At 46.3% G+C, this 26386-nt stretch overlaps 1 protein-coding gene across 5 annotated transcripts in view; it reads left to right on the top strand.

The window, feature by feature from the left end:
* Positions 1-26386, top strand: part of LOC137314445 (exocyst complex component 6B) — a 628729-nt gene that overhangs the window by 510783 nt on the left and 91560 nt on the right. For all 5 annotated transcript variants that reach the window (XM_067979862.1, XM_067979811.1, XM_067979897.1 and 2 more), the window contains one exon: positions 16440-16513. In XM_067979862.1, the coding sequence (XP_067835963.1) occupies positions 16440-16513 (74 nt within the window). The remainder of the gene's footprint in view (positions 1-16439; positions 16514-26386) is intronic.

Here is a 26386-nt window from a genome sequence, read left to right as displayed (position 1 = left end):
TATGATCTTGTGGCCATTACAGAAACATGGCTGCAGGGTGACAACGACTGGGAATTAAATATGCCAGGGTATTTAACAATCAGGAAGGACAGGCAGGAAGGAAGGGGAGGTGGGGTGGCTATGTTAATAAAGGAAGGAATCACTGTAATACAGAGAAATGATATTGGGACAAAGCATCAAGATAATGAAACAGTTTGGGTGGAGATAAGGAATAATAAGGGAAAAAAAACATTAGTGGGCGTAGTATATAGGCCTCCTAATAGTTGCAACTCTGCTGGAAGAAGTATTAATCAGGAGATAGTCGGGGCATGTAATAAGGGAACAGCCATAATTATGGGGGATTTTAATTATCATATTAACTGGACAAATCAAATTGGGCAGAGCAGCCTTGAGGACGAGTTCATTGAGTGCATCAGGGATGGATTTCTTGAGCAGTATGTAACTGATCCTACAAGGGGGCAGGCAACCTTGGACCTGGTCCTGTGTAATGAGTCAGGATTAATTAATAATGTCCTAGTTAAGGATCCCCTTGGAACGAGCGACCACAACATGGTTGAATTCCATATCCAATTAGAGGGTGAGAAGGTTGATTCTCAAACAAGCGTACTGAGCTTGAATAAAGGAGACTATGATGGTATGAGAGCGGAATTGATTAAAGTGGACTGGGAAAATAGATTAAAGGGTAAGACGGTACATGAGCAGTGGTGTTCATTTAGGGAGTTATTTTACAACTTTCAAAATAAATATATTCCACTGAGGAAAAAAGGGTGTAAAAGAAATGACAGCCATCCGTGGCTAAGTAAAGAAATCAAGGATAGTATCCGACTAAAAACAAGGACATATAAGGTAGCCAAACTTAGTGGGAGGATAGAAGATTGGGAATTCTTCAAAAGACAGCAAAAAGTAACTAAAGGATTGATTAAGAAAGGGAAGTTAGATTATGAAAAGAAATTAGCAAAAAATATAAAAACAGATAGCAAGAGTTTCTATAGTTATATAAAAAGAAAAAGGGTGGCTAAGGCAAACATAGGTCCCTTAGAGGATGAGACCGGGAAATTAATGGTGGGAAACATGGAGATGGCAAAAATGCTGAACAAATATTTTGTTTCAGTCTTTACAGTAGAGGACACTAAGAATATCCCAACACTGGACAAACAGGGGACTCTCGGGGGGGAGGAGCTAAATACGATTAAAATCACTCAGGAGATGGTACTCAGTAAAATAATGGGACTCAAGGCGGATAAATCCCCTGGACCTGATGGCTTCCATCCTAGGGTCTTGAGGGAAGTGGCAGTAGGGATTGTGGATGCTTTGGTGATAGTTTTCCAAAATTCCCTGGACTCAGGAGAGGTCCCGGCAGATTGGAAAACTGCTAATGTAACACCGTTATTTAAAAAGGGTAGTAGGCAGAAGGCTGGAAATTATAGGCCAGTTAGCTTAACATCTGTGGTGGGTAAAATTTTGGAGTCTATTATTAAGGAGACAGTAACGGAACATTTAGATAAGCATAATTTAATAGGACAAAGTCAGCATGGCTTTATGAAGGGGAAGTCATGTCTGACAAATTTGCTTGAGTTCTTCGAGGATATAACGTATAGGGTGGATAAAGGGGAACCAGTGGACGTAGTGTATTTAGACTTCCAGAAGGCATTCGACAAGGTGCCACATAAAAGATTATTACTTAAGGTAAAAAATCACGGGATTGGGGGTAATATTCTGGCATGGGTGGAGGATTGGTTATCGAACAGGAAGCAGAGAGTTGGGATAAATGGTTCATTTTCGGACTGGCAACCAGTAACCAGTGGTGTTCCACAGGGGTCGGTGCTGGGTCCCCAACTCTTTACAATCTATATTAACGATTTGGAGGAGGGGACCGAGTGCAACATATCAAAATTTGCAGATGATACAAAGATGGGAGGGAAAGTAGAGAGTGAGGAGGACATAAAAAACCTGCAAGGGGATATAGACAGGCTGGGTGAGTGGGCGGAGATTTGGCAGATGCAATATAATATTGGAAAATGTGAGGTTATGCACTTTGGCAGGAAAAATCAGAGAGCAAGTTATTTTCTTAATGGCGAGAGACTGGAAAGTACTGCAGTACAAAGGGATCTGGGGGTCCTAGTGCAAGAAAATCAAAAAGTTGGTATGCAGGTGCAGCAGGTGATCAAGAAAGCCAACGGAATGTTGGCTTTTATTGCTAGGGGGATAGAATATAAAAACAAGGAGGTATTGCTGCAGTTATATAAGGTATTGGTGAGACCGCACCTGGAATACTGCATACAGTTTTGGTCTCCATACTTAAGAAAAGACATACTTGCTCTCGAGGCAGTACAAAGAAGGTTCACTCGGTTAATCCCGGGGAGGAGGGGGCGGACATATGAGGAGAGGTTGAGTAGATTGGGACTCTACTCATTGGAGTTCAGAAGAATGAGAGGCGATCTTATTGAAACATATAAGATTGTGAAGGGTCTTGATCGGGTGGATGCAGTAAGGATGTTCCCAAAGATGGGTGAAACTAGAACTAGGGGGCATAATCTTAGAATAAGGGGCTGCTCTTTCAAAACTGAGATGAGGAGAAACTTCTTCACTCAGAGGGTGGTAGGTCTGTGGAATTTGCTGCCCCAGGAAGCTGTGGAAGCTACATCATTAGATAAATTTAAAACAGAAATAGACAGTTTCCTAGAAGTAAAGGGAATTAGGGGTTATGGGGAGCGGGCAGGAAATTGGACATGAAGCTGAGTTCGGATCGTTCAATGCCCTGTGGGTGGCGGAGAGGGCCCAGGGGCTATGTGGCCGGGTCCTGCTCCGACTTCTTGTGTTCTTTAGATTTGTGGTTGGGATCAGATCAGCCATGATCTTATTGAATGGCGGAGCAGGCTCGAGGGGCCGATTGGCCTACTCCTGCTCCAATTTCTTATGTTCTTATGTTCTTATGTTCTATCTGTACCTCAACTCCATTTACCCACCTTTGCTCCATTTCCCTTGATACTCTTGTCCATCAGAAATCTATTGATCTTAGCCTTGAAAGCATCCACAGCTTTTTGGGAGAGAGAGTTCCAGATTTCTGCCACCCTTTGTGTGAAAACGTACTTCCTGTTTTCGCTCCTGAAAGGCCTAGCTCTAATTTTAAGATTAGATGTCGTCTCAATAATGCAGTCATCAAGATCATTTGCTACAAACAATAGGAGTCCCAAACTAGAACCCCAGGGGAACTCTACTCATGGCAGCTGTCTTTATTTTCCTTTACTAAGAAATATAGGTGAAGGACCAATACTAATTGTGCAGGAGACCACCAAAGGAATAGAAGAGAAGATGAAGTCAACAAAATCGTAGTGAGCAGGCTTTGGTTTAAAGGCCTAAAGGTTATAGAAGGAAGGGAAGACTGGGAGATGTAAAGAGAACCTGGGAAAGATTGAGTTAGAGTAGGAGATGATAGGATGAATATTGATTTCGACACAGTGAGAATGCAAGACAGAGGAGGAGGAAGGACAAGGGCAGTAGGTGCATGGGAACACCATCACCTTCAAGTTCCCCTCCAAGTCACACACCATACTGACATCTATCACCGTTCCTTCAGACAACAACAACCTGCATTTATATAGCGTCTTTAATGTAGAAAAATGTCCAAAGACGCTTCACAGGAGCATTATCAAACAAAATTTGACACGAGCCACATAAGGAGCTATTTGGAAAGGTGACCAAAAGCTTGGTCAAAGAGGTAGGTTTTAAGAAGCATCTTAAAGGAGGAGAGTGAGGTGGAGAGGTTTAGGCAAGGAATCCCAGAGCTTAGAGCCTGGGCTTCTGAAGGCACAGCTGCCAATGGTGGAACGATTAAAGTCGGGGATGTGCAAGAGGCCAGAATTGGAGGAGCACAGAGATCTCGGAGGGTTGTAGGGCTGGAGGAGGTTACAGAGATAGGGAAGGGCGAGGCCATGGAGGGATTTGAAAACAAGGATGAGAAATTTAAAATTGAGGTGTCACCGGACCGGGAGCCAATGTAGGTCAGAGAGCATAGGGGTGATGGGTGAACAGGAGTTGGTGCGATTTAGGATAGGGGCAGCAGAGTTTTGGATGAACTTAAGTTTATGGAGGGTGGAAGATAGGTGGCCGGCCAGGAGACCATTGGAATATTCAAGTCCAGAGGTAACAAAGGCGTGGATGAGGGTTTCCACAGTAGATGAGCTGAGGCAGGGGCTGGGTCAAAATCCTGGTACTGGCTACCTAACAGCACTGCGGGAGCACCTTCACCACACGGACTGCAGCGGAGAAGGCCAACCACCATATTCTCGCGACAACTAAGGGCAATAAATACTGGTCTTGGCAGTGATGCCCATATCCTGAGAATGAATCGAAGAAGAAGGTTTAGGATAGGTAACACATTTGGAGCTTAGGAGGAAAAAGAGAACAAAATTCAGAGCAACATTTCCAATAGTAGTGCCTGCATCGATCAAATAGAAATGAGAACGGTTATCAGACTATTTCTTAACGACCATTACCAATGATCACCACCTTTTCCAGTTTATGACCCAATTTCCTCTCCCAAGAGCTTTCATTTTAACCACAAGTCTTTTACGAAGAATTTAATGAAATGCTTTCAACCATATTACTTACCGTCATCCACCGATTTTGTTACATCCTCAAAGAGCTCTGTTCAACTTGTTAGACATGACTTTTCTTTCATGAAGCCATGGTGGCCAGGATTTATTGCTTTACTCTTATTTAATGGGCTTGAATTACATCCTTTATAATGCACACCAATATTTCCCTGCTGTAGATGTCAAGGGAAAGAGGCCTGTAATTCCCAGCATTGTACTTCTGACCTTTTCTAAAGATTGTAATAATATTCTCCATTTTCCAGTCTTATTATAACATTTGCTATTAACCCGCCTTTTTGCACTACTCCTGACCCCGGTCCTGGGGCGGTTGTGGTGGGGGGGCGGGGGCGGTGGCAGCAAGCTGTTGCTGTAACAGCCTACGATTGCACGATTAGCACTGAGCCGCATAGCCTGTCGTCACTCACTGTCCGGGTTCATACTCAAGGAACGGCCCCTTAAATGAGACACAGGAGGGGTGCGGTATTGTACCCCGGCCAGGAGTCAACGCCCTGAGGAGGGATCAATGGCAGTAGAGAGAAGGTAGTGAGTGTAACATGGAAGACAACTTGACACTGAGCAGAACCGTACTGATAGTACGTTCACACTGCAGCTTCGCCACCACCAGTGGTGGGAGGGTGGCAATCTCACCACTTCTACTGAATTGTCAGTGTTAAAGTGAGACAGAATGTACAGCACAGAAACAGGCCAGTCGGCCCAACTGGTCCATGCCGCTGTTTATGCTCCACACGAGCCTCCTCCCTCCCTACTTCATCTGACCCTATCAGCATAACCTTCTATTCCTTTCTCCCTCACGTGTTTATCCAGCTTCCCCTTAAATGCATCCATGCTATTTGCCTCAACTACTGCTTGTGGCAGCGAGTTCCACATTCTAATCACTCTCTGGGTAAAGAAGTTTCTCCTGAATTCCCTATTGGATTTATTAGTGACTATCTGATATTTATGACCTCTAGTTTTGGACTCCTCCACAAGTGGAAACATCTTCTCTACGTCGACCCTATCGAACCCTTTCATAATCTTAACGACATTTATTAGGTCTTTTGCCATGAAAACCATCCAAAAAATGTCCTTGTAACTTAAATTCACTTTACCCAGGATCATTTGATGTTCACCCATGTACCCGCTAACGGATGTAAAGCACAACTAGAAAAAAATAATTTTAAAGGCAAAAGCACTCTGATGTGAGCTGGTGGTTTCCTGCATTCATAGAATCTTACAGCACAGACGAAGGCCATTCGACCCATCGTGCCTCTGCCGGCTCTTTGAAAGTGCCATCCAATTAGTCCCACTCCCCCTGCCTTTTCAAATATTTATCCAATTCCTTTTTGAAAGTTACTATTGAATCTGCTTCCACCACCCTTTCAGGCAGCGCATTCCAGATCACATCAACTCGCTCCATAAAAATATTTCTCTTCATCTCCCCCCCTCCCCACCAGTTTGTACCTGCAGCGTTGATAATTTCTTCAAATTTTGTACAACATGATGGTCGTAAAATGAATCAACATTGTCACTGGGAGTACCTTCACCACACGGACTGCAGAGGTTCAAGAAGGTGACTCACCACCATCTTCTCAAGGACAATTAGGGATGGGTAATAAATGCTGACCTTGCCAGCAATGCCCACATCCCATGAATAAATTTTTAAAAAAACTCTCAGGTGAGCTTAATTCCTCCTGGTAATATTATCTTCAGCGCAGTACTGAGGGAGTGCTGCACTGACGGAGGTGCCGTCTTTCGGATGAGATGTTGAACCAAAGCCCCGTCTGCCCTCTCAGGCGGATATAAAGGATCCCATGGCAATATTTAGACAGATAAGATAAGTACATGAGGGAGAAAGGAATAGAAGGATGTGTTGATAGGCTGAGATTAAATAAGATGGAAGGAGGCTCGTGTGGAGCATAAATACCAGCATGGACCTGTTGGGCCGAATGGCCTGTTTCTGTGCTGTAAAATTCTATGTATTTCGAAGAAGAGCAGGGAAGTTATGCCCGGTGTCCTGGCCAATATTTATCTCTTAACCAACATCACTCAAACAGAATATTTGGTCATTATCTCATTGCTGTTCGTGGGACCTTGCTGTGGGCAAATTGGCTGCATTTCACTGGGTCAAATCGCTGGGCAGTAATCAGGACCAGGAGTTATTCACCCCCCCCCCCCCAATCCCCATAGCCCCTTGATGTCACAGGCTAATTGTACCTGGCACCTTCCTGGTCTTGTAAGGGTTAGCACCACAGCTGATGCTGCCATTACCCCTTAAACCTTTGGGATGTGTACTTGCATTTAACTTGAGTCCCTCGCTCAGGGGCACTGCCGCAGCCCGAGAGTACATTGGCTGTCTGCTGAATCGCAGCGGGGGGGGGGGGGGCAGCGCAGAGAGAGAGCTGAGGAGATGAAAAGCCGACGCAATCTTGGTTTGGAACGCCTTAAGTTACTGTGTCTAGCATGAATAAAGAGAGAGAGAGAGAGACCAACCCTGTGGGTGGGGGGGGGGTGAGAAATAATACATAAAGCCTTGAGAATGGCGGGTTTTGCAGACACTGAATAGCAGGTGCCTCCTAACCTGAGCACTGGGGGCAGGTGACCTCCCCCGCCCAGAGAGACTCCGTTCACATTACAGTCATTGTAATTGAGATTGATGGCGGTGCCTTAACCCTGCTATTTTTCACTGTCATCCCTAGTGTTTGGAAGCTAAGAATGGGGACACTCACACAAAGTGGCTTCACTCTCGAGTAAAATACCCTTTTGTCAGAGTTGTGTTTATGATGTAATGGGGAGCATTAGTTGCAGAATTAATAAAGGTTTTAGTTGTGTTTTTTTTTTCCCATGTTCAGTGAGGAATTTCTACATGGGGGGGGGGAAAAAAAAAGTCTCCCCCCACCCCCCCCCCCAATCCCTTTTAATTTGCACGTCATCACCTACTGCAGTTTTTAAAGCATTTTGATAAATTTCAACCTGTTCAGGACAGACACAAATTAGGAAGATTGACTGTAATGAGAAGAAAGAGGTCTCCTGCTATCTGTACTCCAGACAGCTGGTCCTTATATTGAGATAAATACCCTGCTAATGGTTATTAGGTCTCCTTAGTTCTATAAACTCACCAGAAACTCATGAAAAATTACTGTTCAGTTTATCGTTCTCGGGTGACAAGCTCCGTTTGGAAGTATCCGGAACTCTAGCACTGCAATCACTTATCCTCCATCCTTCAGGGTTGGAGTAAATGGGGAATCATTAGTGTTGTAAATGAGCCTGGGGAAGGCTAGTTAGGCCAATGTATAGAACACAGAACTGGTGATGATTGGGAGGGTGAGAGGTGGGGGGGGGAGGGAATGGGTCAGTGAGGGAACACAGAGTTGAACAAGAAAGAGCTTGCATTTATATAACACCTTTCACGACCTCAGGACATCCCAAAACAGCAGTGAAGTACCTTTGGAAGTGTAGTCACTGTTGTAATGTAGGAAATGTGGCGGACAATTTGCACATAGAAAGGTCCCACAAACAGCAATCAGATAATGACCAGATAATCTGTTTTAATGATGTTTGTTTGAAGGATAAATATGGTCCAGGACACCAGGGAGAACTCCCCCTGCTCTTCTTTGAAATAGTGCCATGGGATCTTTAACGTCCACCTGAGAGGGCAGACGGGGCCTCGGTTTATCAGCTCATTCAACAATGCAGTGCTCCTTCAGTACTGCACTGGAGTGTAAGTCTAGATTTTGTGCTCAAGCCTGTGGGGTAGGACTTGAACCCACAACTTTCTGACTCAGAGGCGAGAGTGCTTCCCGCTGAGCCACGGCTGACACAAGAGATAAGAGAGAGACGAGAAAGCACTGAACCGTTCAGATTGGAATGGGGAAACAGAATTGGTGGAATGCAGAATTCACCAGTGTGACGGGGGGTGGGGGTTGGGTGTGCGATGTTTGAATGGTAGGGACGTTGGAGCATAAACACCAGCATAGACCAGTTGGGCCAAATGGCCTGTTTCTGTGCTGTACATTCTGTGGAAGTTTTGAAAAGGTTGAGGAAGTTGAGTTTATTTACTTTGGAAAAGAGATTTTGAAAGTTTTCAAGATTATGAAGGGAACTGATCCAGGGGAAACATTCACTGTGGTGAAGGGTTCAAAGAACAGGGGACGCAAGTCAAAAATGTGGAAGTTAGGAGTAAGAAGGGAAAATGGGACAACTCCCTCACCAAAAGGGTATTAGAGATATGGATGAGCTACCAAGCAAGGGCTTTGAGATAAATGGGGACAAAAGAAAATTCATTATATGTCTGTATAGTGAAGGAGTTCGAAGGTGTCAATTGGTGCGATGGAGATCAATCAAAAAAAGGATGGGATTTTGGGCCCAACGGCCTCTTCTTCCTGTGTAAGAATCCTGAATCCATACTTTACATTTAATTGGCAAAATGTACTTGTTTCCACCTTCCCGTGTGAACTATGTGATTCAGGCGATGGCCAGTCAGAGAAATATCCATTGGGATTGACATCCCCTCCCCTCCTCTCAGGAGGCACTGTCTCATGCAGGAGATTGGTCCCATGGGCGCCAGCTGACCTCTGATACCTTGCCCAAGTGGTAACTTTTCATACGCGGACCAAGACAGTCAATGTCGGCAGACAGATCAACTGTCAGGGACTCAACACAGCCGAGCGTGTGCCAGAGTGTTCTCTCCCTCTCAATCTCTCTCCCTCTCAATCTCTGTCCCTCTCAATCTCTCTCCATCTCAATCTCAATCTTTCTCTCTATCTCTGTCTCTCGCCCCATCTCAACCCCTCCCCTTTCTCCCCTTTCCTTCCTCTCCCTCTCTGCTCTCTCTTTTCTCTCTTTCTCAATCTATCCCTCTTGCTCCCTCCCCCTCTCCTGTTCCTCTCCCTCTCTGCCCCTCTCTCTTTCTCTCTCTATCTATCTCTATCTCTCTTCCCCCTCCCCTCCCTCTCCCTTTCCCCTTCCTCTCCCTTTCTGCTCCTCTCTCTCTTTCTCAACCTCTTTCTATCTCTTTCCCACTCCCCTCCCTCCCCTTCCTTTCTCTCTCCCTCCCCTTCCTCTCTCCCTCCCCTTTCTCTCTGTCCCTTCTCTTTCCCCCTTCCCTCTCTTCTCCCTTCCCCTCTCTATCCCTCTTTCCTTCCTTCTCTCCCCCTCTGTAGTGAGAACAAAAGTGTCACTACTGTAATCTGACCAGTTGGTAGTAATGACAGGGTTTCTTGAATTTAACAGAGTGATCAGTGTTAATTCGACATAGCGGGACAGCAACTTGGTCCACTACTTGAGTAAAGCAATCCAGAACTGAGGTAGTGGTGGTTGAATGCCCGTACATCAGTCACCAGGGAACATTTGTTCATGAATTAATCAATAATTTGTTTGCCCTTGTAGTAGATATCCAGCTGAAGGATCCCAGTGTGGACTCTACCCAATCCACTTAATCCCCTAAGGGAGGCAATTAAGTGCAAGTAAACCTTCAGAACATAGACCCTTGAATTATCTCCCTGATGTACACAATTCATTAAAGCTCGTGCACAGGTACAAAAAGCAATCAAAAAGGTTAATGGAATGTTGGCCTTTATCACAAGGGGGCTGGAATACAAAGGGGAGAAAATTATACTTCAGATGTACAGAGCCTTGGTCAGACCCCATTTGGAGTACTGTGATCAGTTTCGGGCACCGCACCTCAGGAAGGATACATTGGCCTTGGAGGGGGCTTAAAGGGTTAAATTATGAGTTCAAGTTGCATAGACTTGACTTGTATTCCCTTGAGTTTAGAATGATAAAGGGATTCAATCGGGTAAATATAGAGAAACTATTTCCTCTGGTGAGGGAATCCAGAACAAGAGGACATAATCTTAAAATAGGCTTGAAAACATTTTTTCACACAAAGGGTAGTGGAAATCTGGAACTTTCTCCCCAAAAGGCTGAAGATGCTGGGGGTCAATTGAAATTTTCAAGACTTAGTACGATAGATTTTAGTTAGGTAAGGGTATCAAGGGATTATGGATCAAAGGCAGGTAAATGGAGTTGAGGTGCAGATCCGCCATGATCTAACAGAATGGCAGAACAGGTTCAAGGGGCCAAATGGCCTGCTTGTGTTCCTATGACCTCGGGAGTTACCAAACAGCAGTTAACACTCCCAACTGAAGATGGTCACTTAGCCTTTTTTGTTGAGTGAGCTAGGTGAAGGGCCATGGTCCATTGCTCAGGACACAACCAAGGGTGAGAAGAGTAAGTGGCATCTCTTTGAGGTCAAATTGATTCCAAGAAAAAAATAGCTGGTGTTGGGAGATTGGAACCGAGTGGATCCTGTAAGGAGACTGGGTAATCTGATACCATGCTGGGAGATGACAGTAGTCAAGTCTGTTGATCGAGAATGTCACTGGTTGCTGGGATTATTACCACTCGGATTTAGATACCTCCACAAGCTAATCTGCTAACTGGTCCTAGGTAAACAACCATTGTGAGGCTTATCTGTGCTTGTTAATTATGACTGCATGATTGGGAGTCCCTGAGCCTAATCTCACACCAACCTGTGCCTATGGTCTCTGGGCTCATGTTACCGCAGGGAAAGGTTGAAACTTCAATTCTGCAAACAAAAAATCTACCTGGTGGATTTCTGAGTATTTTGGTTTGAAGACTCTCGAACGTAGTCGTGGGTTTCCATACACGTCAGACCAAAAAACGAATTGGAAATAGTAGTCAAGAAGATCCAGTAAATCGAGAAATAGTGACAGAGTTTTAAACATCTGTAGATTGTAAGTGGGAGGGCATAAGAGATAGGAGCAGGAGTAGGCCATTTGGCCCTTCGAGCCTCCTCCGCCATTGAATGAGATCATGGCTGATCTGATTTTTACCTCAACTCCACTTTCCCACCTTTTCCCCATATCCTTTGACTCCCTTAGAGTCATACAGCACGGATAGAGGCCCTTCGGCCCATCGTGTCAAAATACTGATCAAAAATTTGTCTAACTTGGCCTTGAATGTATTCAATGACCCAACCTCCACAGCTTTTTGGGATAAAGAATTCCAAAGATTTATGACCCTCTGGGAGAAGAAATTCCTCCTCATTTCCGTCTTAAACGGGCGACCCCTTATTCTGAGACTATGCCCCCTAGTTTTAGATTCCCCCGTGAGGGGTAACATCCTCTCAGCATCTAAGCTGAGGGAAGCAAGGAGCTCCACAGTTTTGAGGTCCTGGCAAACAATGAGTTAGAGAAGGAGAGGGTCGGATGACTCTGGATTTCAGTAATACCAAGATGCAGGAAGATCTGCGATGATCTGAGCTGTGGTAGTAGTCACGTTACAGTTGGTCTCGATGTCCCCGGGCAAGGTGAGGGGAAAATGAGTTAGGCTTCATTCTCATGCCGCTATCCAGTGACACCTGCTGAAAAGTGTGTGAGAGAAGGAAGATTGCTGGGAATCCGTCGGGAATTTGCTGAGTTATATGCGTACTGCTTCTGAAAAGGCTGGATTTATGGGGATTCCAAGTTTGTTCCAGAGTCATAAAAGCACAGAGTGAGGTGGTCTGGACCTGGGGCCTCAGGGTCAATGGCTGGGCTCGGGTCAAACTAAAGGCGAATCATTCAGCCCTTCCCAAACTTGCTAGAAATGGAAGACACCGTTACACGTACATGGACAGTGAGTGAGCACTTGGTTAGTTAGTTCTGCTTGAAAGGATTCATGCCACAATAGCCTATCCTTCTATTCTAATTGAAAGTTGCAGTATTATGAAGAAAGGTTGATTGGGGCAAATTGTCCACGGTGGTGAAGGATTGAAAGCCACCAATAATCTCGATTAGAATGATGTTTGTTGAGGGGGAAATATAGTCAGATTTTGGCCACCATGACAGCTTCCCATTCTCTGACCTCTGGCCCGGTCACTTCTTCCCAGTCTGGGCTTTCCCTCTCCCCCCACCCCCCTTTCACCAAGATCCCACAGTAAAAACTTCAGCTCCACGCCCTCCCTTCCCTCGGAGGGCCATCCAAAAGATTCGGTTCCTCATGCTTGACCCCACCCTGCATGGAGTGGCCAGCTCCCTGCCTAGACTGACCCTGAGTACAACAGCAAGCTTCCAACCCAACCCAAACCCTGAATATAGCAGCAAACTCCAACCTGACCCGGCCTTGAATGTAGCAGGCACTTCGCCACACGAAGAGCTGGCTGTCGGGTCAGGCCTGGGGGCGGGGGGAGGGAGGGGCAGGGAGCCGATTCCTGGAGGGGCTGGAGTATGGGAGTCAGCGGGCCGCAGTATTTCTGCATTATTCAAACAAAAAAAAAAACAATTTTTCAAGTCATTCTTTGTATTTGTAGTTCCTCACATCAGGCAGTATCCCAGTGAATACGAGTTATACCCTCTCTCAAGCCTCAGTATCCTCCGTATAGTTTGGAGTTCCAATACTGCACACAGCACTCTAACTAAGGTCTTATTAAAGTTTTGTATAGGCTCATCATTACCTCATGATGACGTTGGCTCAGAGAAGAAATCCTGGCCAGGACACCAGATGGAGTCCCTCTTCTTCTTTATTCCCATAGGATCTTTTACATCCACCTGAACTGGTATCACATCTCATCCGACAGACAACACCTCCAACGCTGTTTGCTGAGGGAGGAATATTGACCAGGACACTGAGGGAACCCCCTGCTTCCCTTTCCATGGGATCTTTAATATCCGGATAGTCAGAGCCTCAGGTTAACCAGACGATGGTACCCCTGACAATGCAGCACTCTCTCTGTCCTGCACTGGGGTGTCAGCCGACGTTGTGTGCTTACTTCACACTGTATTGCGCAGATCAGAAGCCAGTTGCTCTTAGTGGAGGGAACCCTTATCTTCTTAATATTTGAGCTACCTCACCCGGGATAGATTTTGTTTTGATGAGGGGACCTGTGTAATAAATGAGTTTGCAATGAAGAGAGTTCAGTTCTGTTCCTTTTCATTGGCTACCAGCCTGACTGCTGCCACTGTCTGTCAATTGTTGAAGAAAGAACTTGCATTTCTATCGCGACTTTCAACGACCTCAGGACATCCCAAAGTGTTTTACAGCCAATGACGTACTTTTGAAGTGTAGTCACTGTTGTAATATAGGAAACGCAGCAGCAAATTTGGGCACAGCAAGATCCCACAAACAGCAATGTGATAATGACCAAATAACCTTTTAGTGATTTTGGTTGAGGGATGAATATTGGTCAGGACACCGGGGAGAACTCCCCTGCTTTTCTTTGAAATAGTCCCATGGGATCTTTTACATTCACCTGAGAGGGCATTCGGGACTCTTCCCGGGTGAGGTAGCTCAAATATTAAGAAGATAAGGGTTCCCTCCACTAAGAGCAACTGGCTTCTGATCTGCGCAATACAGTGTGAAGTAAGCACACAACGTCGGCTGACACCCCAGTGCAGGACTGAGGGAGTGCTGCATTGTCAGGGGTACCATCGTCTGGTTAACCTGAGGCTCTGACTATCTCTTCAACGACTCACCCAAAAGACGGCACCTCTGACAGTGCAGCACTCCCTCGGTACACTACACTGGGAGTGTCGGTCTAGATTATGGGCTCAAGTCTCTGGAGTGAAACTTGAACCTACAACCTTCTGACTCAAGCGAAAGTGCTACCACTGAACCACGGCCGAGAAGGTAAAACACCGGAGGGGATAAAGCTGTTCATCCCATTGAGGAACTCTTTCAACGGAGATGCATACAATTTGCAGACACAGTAAACTTTACACTACTAATCTCCACATGGTAGATTGAGCAAAAACTGCAGGGTATCAACAGAACAAAACAGTCTCCCTTACTCATCTGTGGAGGGGCTATCCAAACCGTGGAACCATTGCTCATTACGATCATTCCCTGGAGGGTTAGCTTCGACTCACACTATATCACCAGAGGCCATAAGAGTGGGTGACCAACTTGGACGATGACATTTAACTCGCGTTCCTTCATCGCCGCGAGGTCAGAATTCTGGAACTCCCTCCCTAACAGCACTTTGGGAGCACCTTCACCACACGGACTGCAGCGGTTCAAGAAGAAGGCGGCTCACCACCACCTTCTCAAGGGGCAACCGGGGCAATAAATGCCGGCCTTGCCAGCGACGCCCACATCCCCAAGAATGGATTTTTTAAAAATGTTCCGTTGGGGCATTAGATTGCCTGTGTCTTTCTGCCCTTACCCCTGTCCCCTTCACTCCCGTCCCAACCCAAAATATTCATCCAATCTTGGCCTTAAAGGAGTTCGTTGACACATCATCCGCTGCCTCTGATATCACTGTGGAAGTCAAGAAATTGGTGTTGGTGATATTCGCAGATGAGCACTTGCTGCTTCCATAAAGCGTTACTGCGCCCGCCATCTTAACAGAGGGCTAACTGTGCCGCCAAGCGTGGTGTGGTGTGTGTTCGCTGGTATGGCAAACAGTCACTTTTAGCTTCTTACAGGCAGAACGAAGAAGGCATTGCAGTGTCTTTTAATCAGTTTTATTGGAGACTGAGTGCGCTGAGGTACTGCCTCTGAAGCTCTAAGCGGCTCACAGTCTTAGACTTGCTTTGGAAAAGAAGACAGCTGAGCATATTGTCCCAAATGTTAAATGAATGTACTGACGAAAAGATGTATAAAAATTTAGTTTCATTTTGGCTGTGAAAGTATGTGGCTCATGGAGTCCCAGGTGAGATTGCAGGTGTACAGAAAATCGCAGATTTTAAACTGCCAAAGTCTTCTGAGGTTTTAACGACAATCCAAATAGCACATGATACCAAACTGAAAAACCTGTTGGTTGCAACAAGGGTATGGTTTGTCTGACTCTCGTCTCTTGTCCCCTATCCCTCTCTTTTTTCACCTTTCTTTTTCTGGGTTTCTCACCTCTCTGCCTCACGTCAGTCTCCACTTCTCTGTCTCTGTGTCGAACGCAGTGTCTCCCCCTCTTATTTCTGTCTCGCAGCTCTGTCTCTTGCTCTCTCGCGCTGTGTTTCCGGCCTCTCCCGTGCTTTCTCACCTGCGCCTCCTCTCATTGCCACGCTCATGCCCCTCTATCTCACGCGCGTCTCTAATGCCTCGGGCTCTCGCCTCTCTGTTGTCTTTTTGCCTCCGCCTGCCCCTGTCTTTTTCTCGCTCTCTCGGTCCCAGTTTCTTTCTCCCTGTTTCTCTTTCTTCTGCTTCATCCTCCGTTTTCCCCTTTCTGCTTCACCCTTCTGCGGTTCTCATTTTCTGACCTGACGTTTGCTCTCTGCAAGTCGTAAAGACCAATCTGCTCCTTTACCGCCAGATAGCTAATATTTTCCGATCTTTCTGAAAGCTCGGTAATAACGTAATTATATCAAGTACTTTGTTTCCTGTTTAGATTTTCATCATAAAAATGTTGTAAACAGGTGGGGGTGGGGGGTGGTGGTGGGAGAGATCGGAGCATTTAATGTTCTCTTATTAACATTAATAAAATCAGGTGACAGGCGTGTAATTTAAAAGATCCCACAGTGCGGGCTGTGCAGGACAGAAAATCAAATCAGTTTAACAGAAGTGAAAGGATTTCACCAGCTGTAGATTTTATTGTGTCGAGAAACCATTCGCAAGCTGTTTGTTCGTTCGAGAAAGAAGGGAAAAGAAAAACTATGAAGCTAAAACAGCCCATGGGAATAAATTTTAGGTCGATTAGTACAGTTCCTAGCTGTCAAGGCTTGGAATTAATGGTGGTTTGATGACAGAATTTTTGACGGGCGAACAAAGAGGTGTAGGGGAGGAAGACATGATTCCTTAGAAGAATGGTCCTCCTCTCGCTTGGCCTCACTGTCTGTGCTGTCATCCGTCTGCCAATCTCCCTGTCCATGGTTGTTTAGAGACGTTTTTATCCTCTTTTCTTTCCCACAGACTTTGCCAGATCCGGACCGGTGCCTGGGTTCCAAGGGGACACGCTGCAGTTGGCCTTCATAGACTTGAGACAAGTAAGCCTTTGTTTTAAATGTGTGACTGAAGACCGCAGTGCCTGCAGGATGCGATTGACGCTCGGGTCCCCCCAGCCGACTCCTCGGCGGGGCCTTGCCGGTTGTCGTCGTTCTTTTTTTTTTTGGCTTTGGGGCCTTAGAGAAAAGCCTGAGGCCTGACCAGCCAGAGCCCCCCCCCCCCCGCCTCCTCCCTCCCCCCTCTCCGAGCGCGGAAGGGGCCATTGTTGCGGCACTTGGCTCGGCAGCCCACAGTGAGGCACTGGAGCGACTCTGGGGGGGGGTGGGTGTTGCGAGGGGGTTTGTCGACACTAAGCAGGTGTTTGGTATACAGGGAAGCAGTGGTGCAGGGACCACCTGCTTGGCAGACTTTTGTTAAGGGAGATAATGTCCGGAGAGCGAGTCAAAGGAAGAGAGAAGAATTAGCATTCTGTCACGACCACTGCCAACAATTCTTCCAAGCTTGGTGATAGAGTGCTGCATTATAAAGATGACTTACAGCTAGCCTTTGCCCACCTATAAGGCTCTCTTACCACCAGTGACGTCATTACAGCAGGTACCTACACGATTTTTATATCTCCGCTGTGCTTGCAACTGAAAAGAGCAACTCAATCCGACCATCTCCTGGGACAGCAGTGGGCGTGCCACAAAAATAAAAAGGGTACTCTTCTCCTCTCATCTTTTCAGTTAGAAGATAGATGGGGGTTTGTCAGAAGCTGTGAATGTAGGAGTCGCCACTGACTGATGTCCTGAACCCATTACTTCACTCTGTTTTACTTAGCGGGTGGCGGGGAGAGGGGGGGGGGCTGGGGTATCGCACTCACTCATTAGCGGCGTGGTCTGTGTCTAATCCCTTTTCATGGCTTTAACTGCGGTTTTTATTGTATTTTATGTTCTTTCGGAATATTTATCGAGCCACAGCCGTTAGCGTATCTCGAGGTTTCAGACCTTCCTGCCGAGGGTGTTTGTTTGTCTCCTTTAGTAATTAGGGACGCCCTCACGAGGTTTCTGGAGCAGCTTTTAATCTGACGGCTTAGCACAGGGTTTAAAGTGACCGCAGTTTGGCAGAGAAAGTGCTACTCACAAAACATTCTCGCACTCACACGCACGTGTACGCAGACACACACACACACACACACACACACACGTACTTAGAATCATATAACAAAGAAGGAGGCCATTCAGCCCATCGTGCCGGCTCTTTGAAAGAGCTATCCAATGAGTCCCACTCTCCCGCTCTTTCCCCATAGCCCTGCAAAAAATTTTCCCCTTCAAGTATTTATTCAATTCCCTTTTGAAAGTTACTATTGAATCTGCTTCCACCGCCCTTTCAGGCAGCGCATTCCAGATCATAACAACTCGCTGCGTAAAAAAAAAATTCTCCTCATCTCGCCTCTGGTTCTTTTGCCAATTATCTTAAGTCTGTATCCTCTAGTTATCGACTCTCCTGCCAGTGGAACCATATTTACTCTGTCAAAACTCCTCATACTTTTGAACACCTCAATTAAATTTCCCCTTAACCTTCTCTGCTCCAAGGAGAACAATCCCAGCTTCTCTAATCTCTCCACATAACTGAAGTCTCTCATCCCTGGTACCATTCTAGTAAATCTCCTCTGCAAGGCTTTGACACCTTCCTAAAATGTGGTGCCCAGAATTGAACACAATACTCCAGCTGAGGCCTAGCCAGTGATTTATAAAGGTTTAGCATAATGTCCTTGCTTTTGTACTCTCTGCGTCGATTTATAAAGCCCAGGATCCCATATGCTTTTTTAACTGCTTTCTCAACTTGTCCTGCCACCTTCAAAGATTTGTGTACTTGTGCAGACAAGCACACGCAGACCGTAAACTCTTGTCTTTCCCCAATTTCCTGTAGATTGTTTTCTTTCTCCCATGTTGCCTCTAATCCTCCACCTATCTCACCTCGCTCTCTTGAAGGCAGTGGCCTTTTCCTGGGCTGCCATTATTTTTTTTATTCGTTCATGGGATGTGGGCGTCGCTGGCGAGGCCAGCATTTATTGCCCATCTCTAATTGCCCTTGAGAAGGTGGTGGTGAGCCGTCTTCTTGAACCGCTGCAGTCCATGTGGTGAAGATTCTCCCACAGTGCTGTTAGGAAGGGAGTTCCAGGATTTTGACCCAGCGACGATGAAGGAACAGCGATATATTTCCAAGTCGGGATGGTGTGTGACTTGGAGGGGAACGTGCAGGTGGTGTTGTTCCCATGTGCCTGCTGCTCTTGTCCTTCTAGGTGGTAGAGGTCGCAGGTTTGGGAGGTGCTGTCGAAGAAGCCTTGGCGAGTTGCTGCAGTGCATCCTGTGGATGGTACACACTGCAACCACAGTGCGCTGGTGGTGAAGGGAGTGAATGTTTAGGGTAGTGGATGGGGTGCCATTCAAGCAGGCTGCTTTGTCCTGGATGGTGTCGAGCTTCTTGAGTGTTGTTGTAGCTGCACTCATCCAGGCAAGTGGAGAGTATTCCATCACACTCCTGACTTGTGCCTTGTAGATGGTGGAAAGGCTTTTGGGAGTCAGGAGGTGAGTCACTTGCCACAGAATATCCAGCCTCTGACCTGCTCTTGTAGCCACAGTATTTATATGGCTGGTCCAGTTAAGTTTCTGGTCAATGGTAACCCCCAGGTTGTTGATGGTGGGGGATTCGGCAATGGTAATGACGTTGAATGTCCAGGGGAGGTGGTTAGACTCTCTCTTGTTGGAGATAGTCATTGCCTGGCACTTGTCTGGCGCGAATGTTACTTGCCACTTATGAGCCCAAGCCTGGATGTTGTCCAGGTCTTGCTGCATGGGGGTTCGGACTGCTTCATTATTGATGTGTGGGCCTAGACAGCGACTGTTGATGGACTGCTTGGCTGCAGGGGGCTTCATTAGCTACAGTGGGCATTAGCAAGTTATTTAACTGAGGACACAAGAGTAGGCCATTCAACCTGCTTCCCCATTTTTATTAGCCATGGCATTTCTGTCTTTTTAATCTCAATCGACATTGCTTAATATCCTTACTTTGCAAGTAAATATGTATCTCCCTTTTAAATGCCTTCATTGACTTTGCATCAATGGTCTGCTGAGGCAGCGTGCAACACTTTGTGTGAAGGAGCTTTCCTGGATCCACTTCTGACCGGCTTAGTTTGAACTTTAGGATTCTGTTCTCCTTGTTCTGGATTCCTTTACTAGAGGGAAGAGTGACTCCCTATCTGCCCTGAGAATTCCCTTCATGCTTTTAAAGAGCCAAGCCCCGGACCTGTCCTTACCCGACACCCGCACCGCAAGTCACTGGATAAAAACAGCAATGTCACAGAAACACCAGCACCTGCGAGTTCCCCTCCAACTCACACACCAGCCTGACTTGGATATATATCGGCCATCCCTTCATTGTCACTGGGTCAAAATCCTGAAATTCTCGACCCAGCAGCATTGTGGAAGCACCTTCACTGCACGGACTACAGTGGTCCAAGAAGAAGGCCCACCACCACCACCACCTTCTCGGGGCAATTAGGGATGGGCAATAAATGCCGGCTTTTTAAACAAGATACTGATCAGGAATGGGAGGGAACTTGCCTGACATTTATACCCTTTTGTAGTCCTGTGATGATGAGGCCAAGTCTTGTGCCATTGCTGCCGATCCAGTAGAAATTAGCTAACTCAGCACAGTTCGTTGCTTGTGTCAGCCGTGACTCAGTGGGTAGCACTCTCCCCTCTGAGTCAGAAGGTCGTGGGTTCAAGCCCCACTCCAGAGACTTGAGCACAAAATCTAGGCTGACACTTCACTGCTGTAATGAGGGAGTGCTGCACTGTCGGAAAGTACCATCTTTCAGGTGAGACGTTAAACATAGGTCCTGTCTGCTTTCTCAGGTGGATGTTAAAGATCCCATGACCCTATTTCGAAGAAGAGATGGGGAGTTCTCCCCGGTATCCTGGCCAATATTTATCCCTCAACCAACATCACTAAAAAACAGTTGATCTCATCATTATCACATTGCTGTTTGTGGGATCTTGCTGTGTGCAAAATATCTGCTGCGTTTCCTACATTACAACAGTACTTTCAAAAAATTTCAGAAGTACTTCATTGACTGCAAAGCGCTTTGGGATGTCCTGAGGTCATGATGGAAGTATAAATACAAGTTCGTTCTTTCTTCTTTCACAGACCTACATTTAGAGCTTTCATAATATAATAATTGTTTCCAGTGGCAGAAGGGTCGGTAACCAGAGGACACAGATTTATAGCGATTGGCAAAAGAACCAGAGGCGACATGAGGAAAACATTTTTTTAACGCAGCGAGTTGTGATGATCTGGAATGCGCTGCCTGAAAGGGCGGTGGAAGCAGATTCAACAGTAAATCTCAAAAGAGAATTTGATAAATACTTGAAGGGAAACAACTTGCAGAGCTGTGGGGAAAGAGCAGGTGAATGAGAATAATTGGACAGCTCTACCAAAGAGCCGGCACTGGCACGATGGGCAGAATGGCCTCCATCTGTGCTGTATCATTGTATGATTCTATAATATCACAACTGTCTGAGTGAAAGGATTTGGAGCAGGGGATGGCGGTGGTGGGGAGGGGAGGGGCTAGCTTGGCGGAGAGAAACGTGTACAAGTGTTGCTGTACTGCAACCAGCGATTTAGTTTGAAAAATGCAGGATTATATTTACAATAATAGGGTAGTTTAGATGCGCTTAACGAGATTTAGACTGGCTGGGCTCTTGTAGCTGGTGAATAATGAAGTGTTGATCTGATCCACTTACACGAACAGTAACAGATCAGTGTCTGGGTAGGTGACACTTTGAACCCGTTAATCTGCATTGTAAGCGTGAGCTCTGTGTGACCCGCACAAAGAAAAGGGCCCTTATTATCGAGTAAAGTCACATATACTGTGTGGTTCTCTTTTTCTTCCCCCCCCCCCCCCCCCCCGCCTCCCCATTTCCATAGTGAAGAAACGATCAGGGAAGTGCCCTCTGGTAGCTCCTCCTTCATTTGGGAAGCTGGACGAGTGAATAGCGTTGCCTTGCGCTTGAATGAGGCGGGCAGGGCACGGCCAAGGCTGTTCCGGAGTCACCACCTGAAGTCCTTCGAGCAGAGAAGGTTAAGGGGAGATTTGATAGAGGTGTTCAAAATTAGGAGCAGTTTTGACAGAGTACATAAGGAGAAACTGTTTCCACTGGTTGGTGGGTTGGTAACCAGAGGACACAGATTTACGGTGATTGGCAAAACAACCAGGGTGGAGATGAGGATAAAAAAAATTTACTCAGCGAGTTGTTATGATCTGGAATGCACTGCCTGAAAGGGTTCAGTAGTAACTTTCAAAAGGGAATTGGATTTAAAAGGAAAAATTTGCAGGGCTATGGGGAAAGAGCAAGAGAGGGCTAGCTCTTTCAAGGATCCGGCACGGGCACGATGGACCGAATGGCCTCCTTCTGTGCTGAACGACTCTATGATTCTAAATCCACACAGGAACTTTTCTAGCAGTGGTAGTGACCAGGAGCGGGCACAGGGACGCTGAGGACAAATGTGGTATCTCCCACTGCTGTCCCCGGCTGCAGTCAACTAACAGTGCAGCAATCCCTGGTCTGTATGACCCAGTGCGAAAGCACACTTAGCTACGATGGGAGACATTATCTGGTAGGTAAACATAGTGCCTGGGCTGGGGAGGGGAAAGATTAACGATGCCTCCTATTCCCGTTCGCTATCCAGAGATCCCCACCCCGCCGGAAAATGTCGACATCAGGTGAGGATTGATCAGTCTCAACTGTGGGGCTCCTCCCTTCCTCCCATGGCCAAATAGCGTGCTGGCCCTTACAGTCTGGGTGCACTCGGTCCTAGAGCGTGCCCTTGGAACTGTAGCCCAGTGCAAGCCAGGAAGAGGAGGAGAGGGAGAGAATAATTTAGACCAAAAAAAAAAAAAAGTTTGTATAAATGTTTCTTTTAGCCTCCGTGTTCCTCGAGGTCCCTTTTGTTTCGGTCCCTGGAGCCTCGGCTGTCTTTGTGGAAGACCCGGGATTGAAGGCAAACCTTGTCAACCAGTCACACAAGCTGCAGCGTGCAGTGCTGCACATCACCAGGAGACAAGTCTGCTCATCATCCTCTCCATCTCCACCCAGCAGTGACAGGCTGATTAATGAGCCCCTAATTCCATTGGTTGTAGAGGTAGCCTAGGCACCAAGATTCCAAATAATGGACACATCACTCTTGCCTTTACAGCACCCCTCAGGGACTACACAATCCCTTTAGACACGCACGCATTTTATAGACACGCATATGCAAGCAAGCACACACGGACGTACACAGATCTATACACCTACATACGGAACACAGACATGCGTGCTTATTTATTTAGAGGGATTCTGCGCTCCCTTACAAAGCAGTATGTTCCGACCCACTTTTGCCCATCTCTATGTGCTGCGACACCTTGATACCTTTCAGCAAGCCTCCCCGCCTCCCCCATCCTCAGCCTCAGCCTGACACTGTTCACATTACAGCAGTAAACAATTCCTCGAGTTGTGTTTTAAAGCAAGAGTATCTCCAGCAAACACCTCTTTTTAAAAAGAAAATAAAAACCGATCTGCTTAAACTCATCCGCTTTGGATCCAAGAAAGACAAATCGGAATATATTTTCTTAATGGCTAGGAACTGCGGAGGAGCAAGGGATTTGGGCGTCCAGGTATACAAATCACTATATTCGTACCTGTGCACTAGCTGTTGATCAAAAAGGCGAATGGAATGTTGGCCTTTATCTCAAGGGGTTTGGAATACAAAAGGGAGGAAGTTATATACTTCAGATGTGCAGAGCTTTGGTCAAACCCGATCTGGTGGACTGCATTCAGTTTTGGGCACCGCACGTCAGGAGGATATGTTGGCCTTGGAGGGGGTACACGGCGTAGATTCACCAGAATGATACCGGGGCAAAACTATGGTTCCATAAACTTGGTTTGTATTCCGATAAGTTTTGAATGTTGAGGGGTGATCTAATCGAGGTGTTTAAAATGATAAAAGGATTGAATAGAGTAAATATAGAAATGCTATTTCCTCTGGTGGGGGAACCCAGAGCAAAGGGGGCACAATCTTAAAATTAGAGCGAAGCTATTCAGGAGTGAAATCAGGAAGCACTTCTTCACACACAGGATAGTGGAAATCTGGAACTCTCTCCCCCCAAAAGGCTGTGGATGCTGGCGATCAATTGAAATTTTCAAGACTGATCAGTAGATTTTTATTAAGGGATATGGAGCAACGACAGGTAAATGAAGGTGAGGTATACAGATGATCCGATTGAACAGTGGAACAGGCCCGAGGGGATGAATGGCCTACTCCTGTTCCTAAGTTAAAATAAAATTTCCAAGCATACCTTTACTCAGGGTTATTGGAGCATGAAGGGCTTAGCCACAGAAAGTAGCAGGAGGAAGGGGCAGAGATTACTGCAACTTTTAAGAGACAAGTGGATAATTGTTCAAAGCAGAACAAGATATAGGGTTAACTGGATTGTTATAATAAGTGCCGACTTGGCTCAGTTGGTAGCACTTCGCGCCGGAGAGTCAGAAAGTCATGGGTTCAAGCCCCACTGTAGGACTTGAACACATAATCTAGGCTGACACTCCAGTGCAATGCTACTGAAGAAGTATTGCATTGTAGGAGGTGTCTCTGGATGAAAATTTAAATTGATTGCCTGTTCAGTTGGATGTTAAAGATGCCATGGAGGAAGTTGAAGAAAGGTAAGAGTTTCGTGGATAGCACGTTTCAGGAGGTGGTCACCCCGCAGCTACAGAAAGTTCAGGCAGAGAGGGACTGGGTGACCACCAGACAGACTAAGACAAACAGACAGGCAGTGCAGGAGTCCCCTGGGAGCGCGGCACTCAAAAAATGATATTCAGTGTTGAGTACCAGTGAGGGTGTTGACACCTTGGAGAGTGCAGCCAGGAGCAAATCCAGGGCGCCGTGGGAGACTCGGCTGCATGGGGTGGGGGGGCAAAACAAATGCAGTTGTTATAGGGGATTCGATAGTCAGGGGGATAGACAGGCATTTCTGCAACCACCGATGTGAGTCCCACATGGTGTGTTGCCTCCCTGGTGCCAGGGTAAAGGACATCACTGAGAGGGTGCAGAACATTTTGAGGGGGAATGGGGAACAGCCAGAAGGCGTGGTCAACGTGGGAACCAATAACATAGGAAGGAAAAGGGTTGAAGTCCTGTAGTCAGAGTTTCAGGAGCTAGGGAGGATGTTAAAAAGCAGGTCCTCAAATCTCTGGATTGCTCCCAGTGCCACGAGCTGGTGAGTATAGGAGTAATAGGATAAGACAGGTTAATGCGTGGCTGGAGTAATGGTGCAGGAGAGAGGGGTTCAGATTCCTGGGGCATTGGGACCACTTCTGGGGCAGGAGGGATCTGTTCACGATGGACGGGTTGCACCTCAACAGAGCATGGGACCAATGTCCTCGCGGGGAGGCTAACTACTGCTGTGAGGGAGGGTTTAAACTAATTTGGCAGGGGGATGGGCACCAGGTTGAAGCATTAGAAAGAAGAAACAAGGTGTACAGAGGACTGGGAGGGATAAATAGCACTAGAGGAAGGAATAGTTCAGAAAAAGAAGGGATCAGACAGGGGACAAATGCGAGGCAGTCTAAGATGAGTTTGGAGTGCATGTGCGTAAATGCACGTAGCCTGGTAAATAAGGTTGATGAGCTGCAGGCTCAAGTTGCCACATGGGACTATGATATAGTGACAATAACAGAGACCTGGCTCAAAGAAGGGGAGGATTGGGTATTTAATATTCCTGGCGACAAGGCATTCAGGAAAGATAGGGAAAGAAAGAAAGGAGGGGGGTGGCAGTATTGATCAAAGAAACTATTATAGCACTGGAAAGGGATGATGCAGTTGAGAGTCAAAGACAGAATCTATTTGGTTAGAATTAAGGAAAAATAGAGGAGATATTACTCTACTGGGTGTATACTATAGACCACCAAATAGTGGGAAGGAGATAGAGGAGAAAATTTGCAGGCAAATTACAGAAAAATGCAAGAACTATAGAGTAGTGATAATGGGGGACTTCAATTATCCCAATATAGATTGGGATAGTAACAGTGTAAAGGGCAAAGAGGGGGAGGAATTCCTGAAATGTGTTCAAGAGAACTTTCTGGAACAGTGCGTTTCCAGCCCAACCAGGAAGGAAACAGTGCTAGATCTCGTTTTGGGGAATGAAGTGAGGCAGGTGGAGCACTTTTCAGTGGGGGAGCACTTGGGAAACAGTGATCATAATATCATTAGGTTTAGAATTGTTATGGAAAAGGACAAGGAACAATCAAATGTGAAAATGCTTAATTGGAGGAGGGCAAATTTCAGTGAGTTAAAAAAGAATTTTGCCCAGGCGGATTGAAATCAAAAATTGACAGGCAAAACAGTAATTGAACAATGGGAGGCCTTCAAGGAGGAGATGGTTTGGGTACAGGGTAGACACATCCCTACGAGGGGGAAAGGAAAGGCATCCAAAGATAGAGCTCCCTGGATGACTAAAGATATAGAGATTAAAATGAAACAGAAAAAGGAGGCTTATGACGAATGTAAGGTTCATTATACAGTAGAGAACCAGGCCGAATACAGAAAGTACAGAGGATATCTACAAAAGGGGATGAGCGGGGCAAAGAGAGTATGCAAATAGAGGTAGCAGCTAACATAAAAGGGAACCCAAAAGTCTTTTGTAAACATATAAATAGTAAAAGCGTACTCAAAGGAAGGGTGGGACTGATTAGGGACAAAAAAGGAGATCTTCTTGCGGAGGCAGAGGGCATGGTTAAGGTCACTAAATGAATATTTCATATCCGTCTTCACCAGAGAAGAGGATGCTTCCATTGTAGCAGTGAAGGAGGAGGTAGTAGCGATATTGGATA

Source organism: Heptranchias perlo, chromosome 1, assembly GCF_035084215.1.
Source record: "Heptranchias perlo isolate sHepPer1 chromosome 1, sHepPer1.hap1, whole genome shotgun sequence".
Classification (NCBI taxonomy): Eukaryota; Metazoa; Chordata; class Chondrichthyes; order Hexanchiformes; family Hexanchidae; genus Heptranchias; species Heptranchias perlo.
Note: the sequence above shows the minus strand (reverse complement) of the source record. Positions and strands in the feature narration are given on the sequence as shown.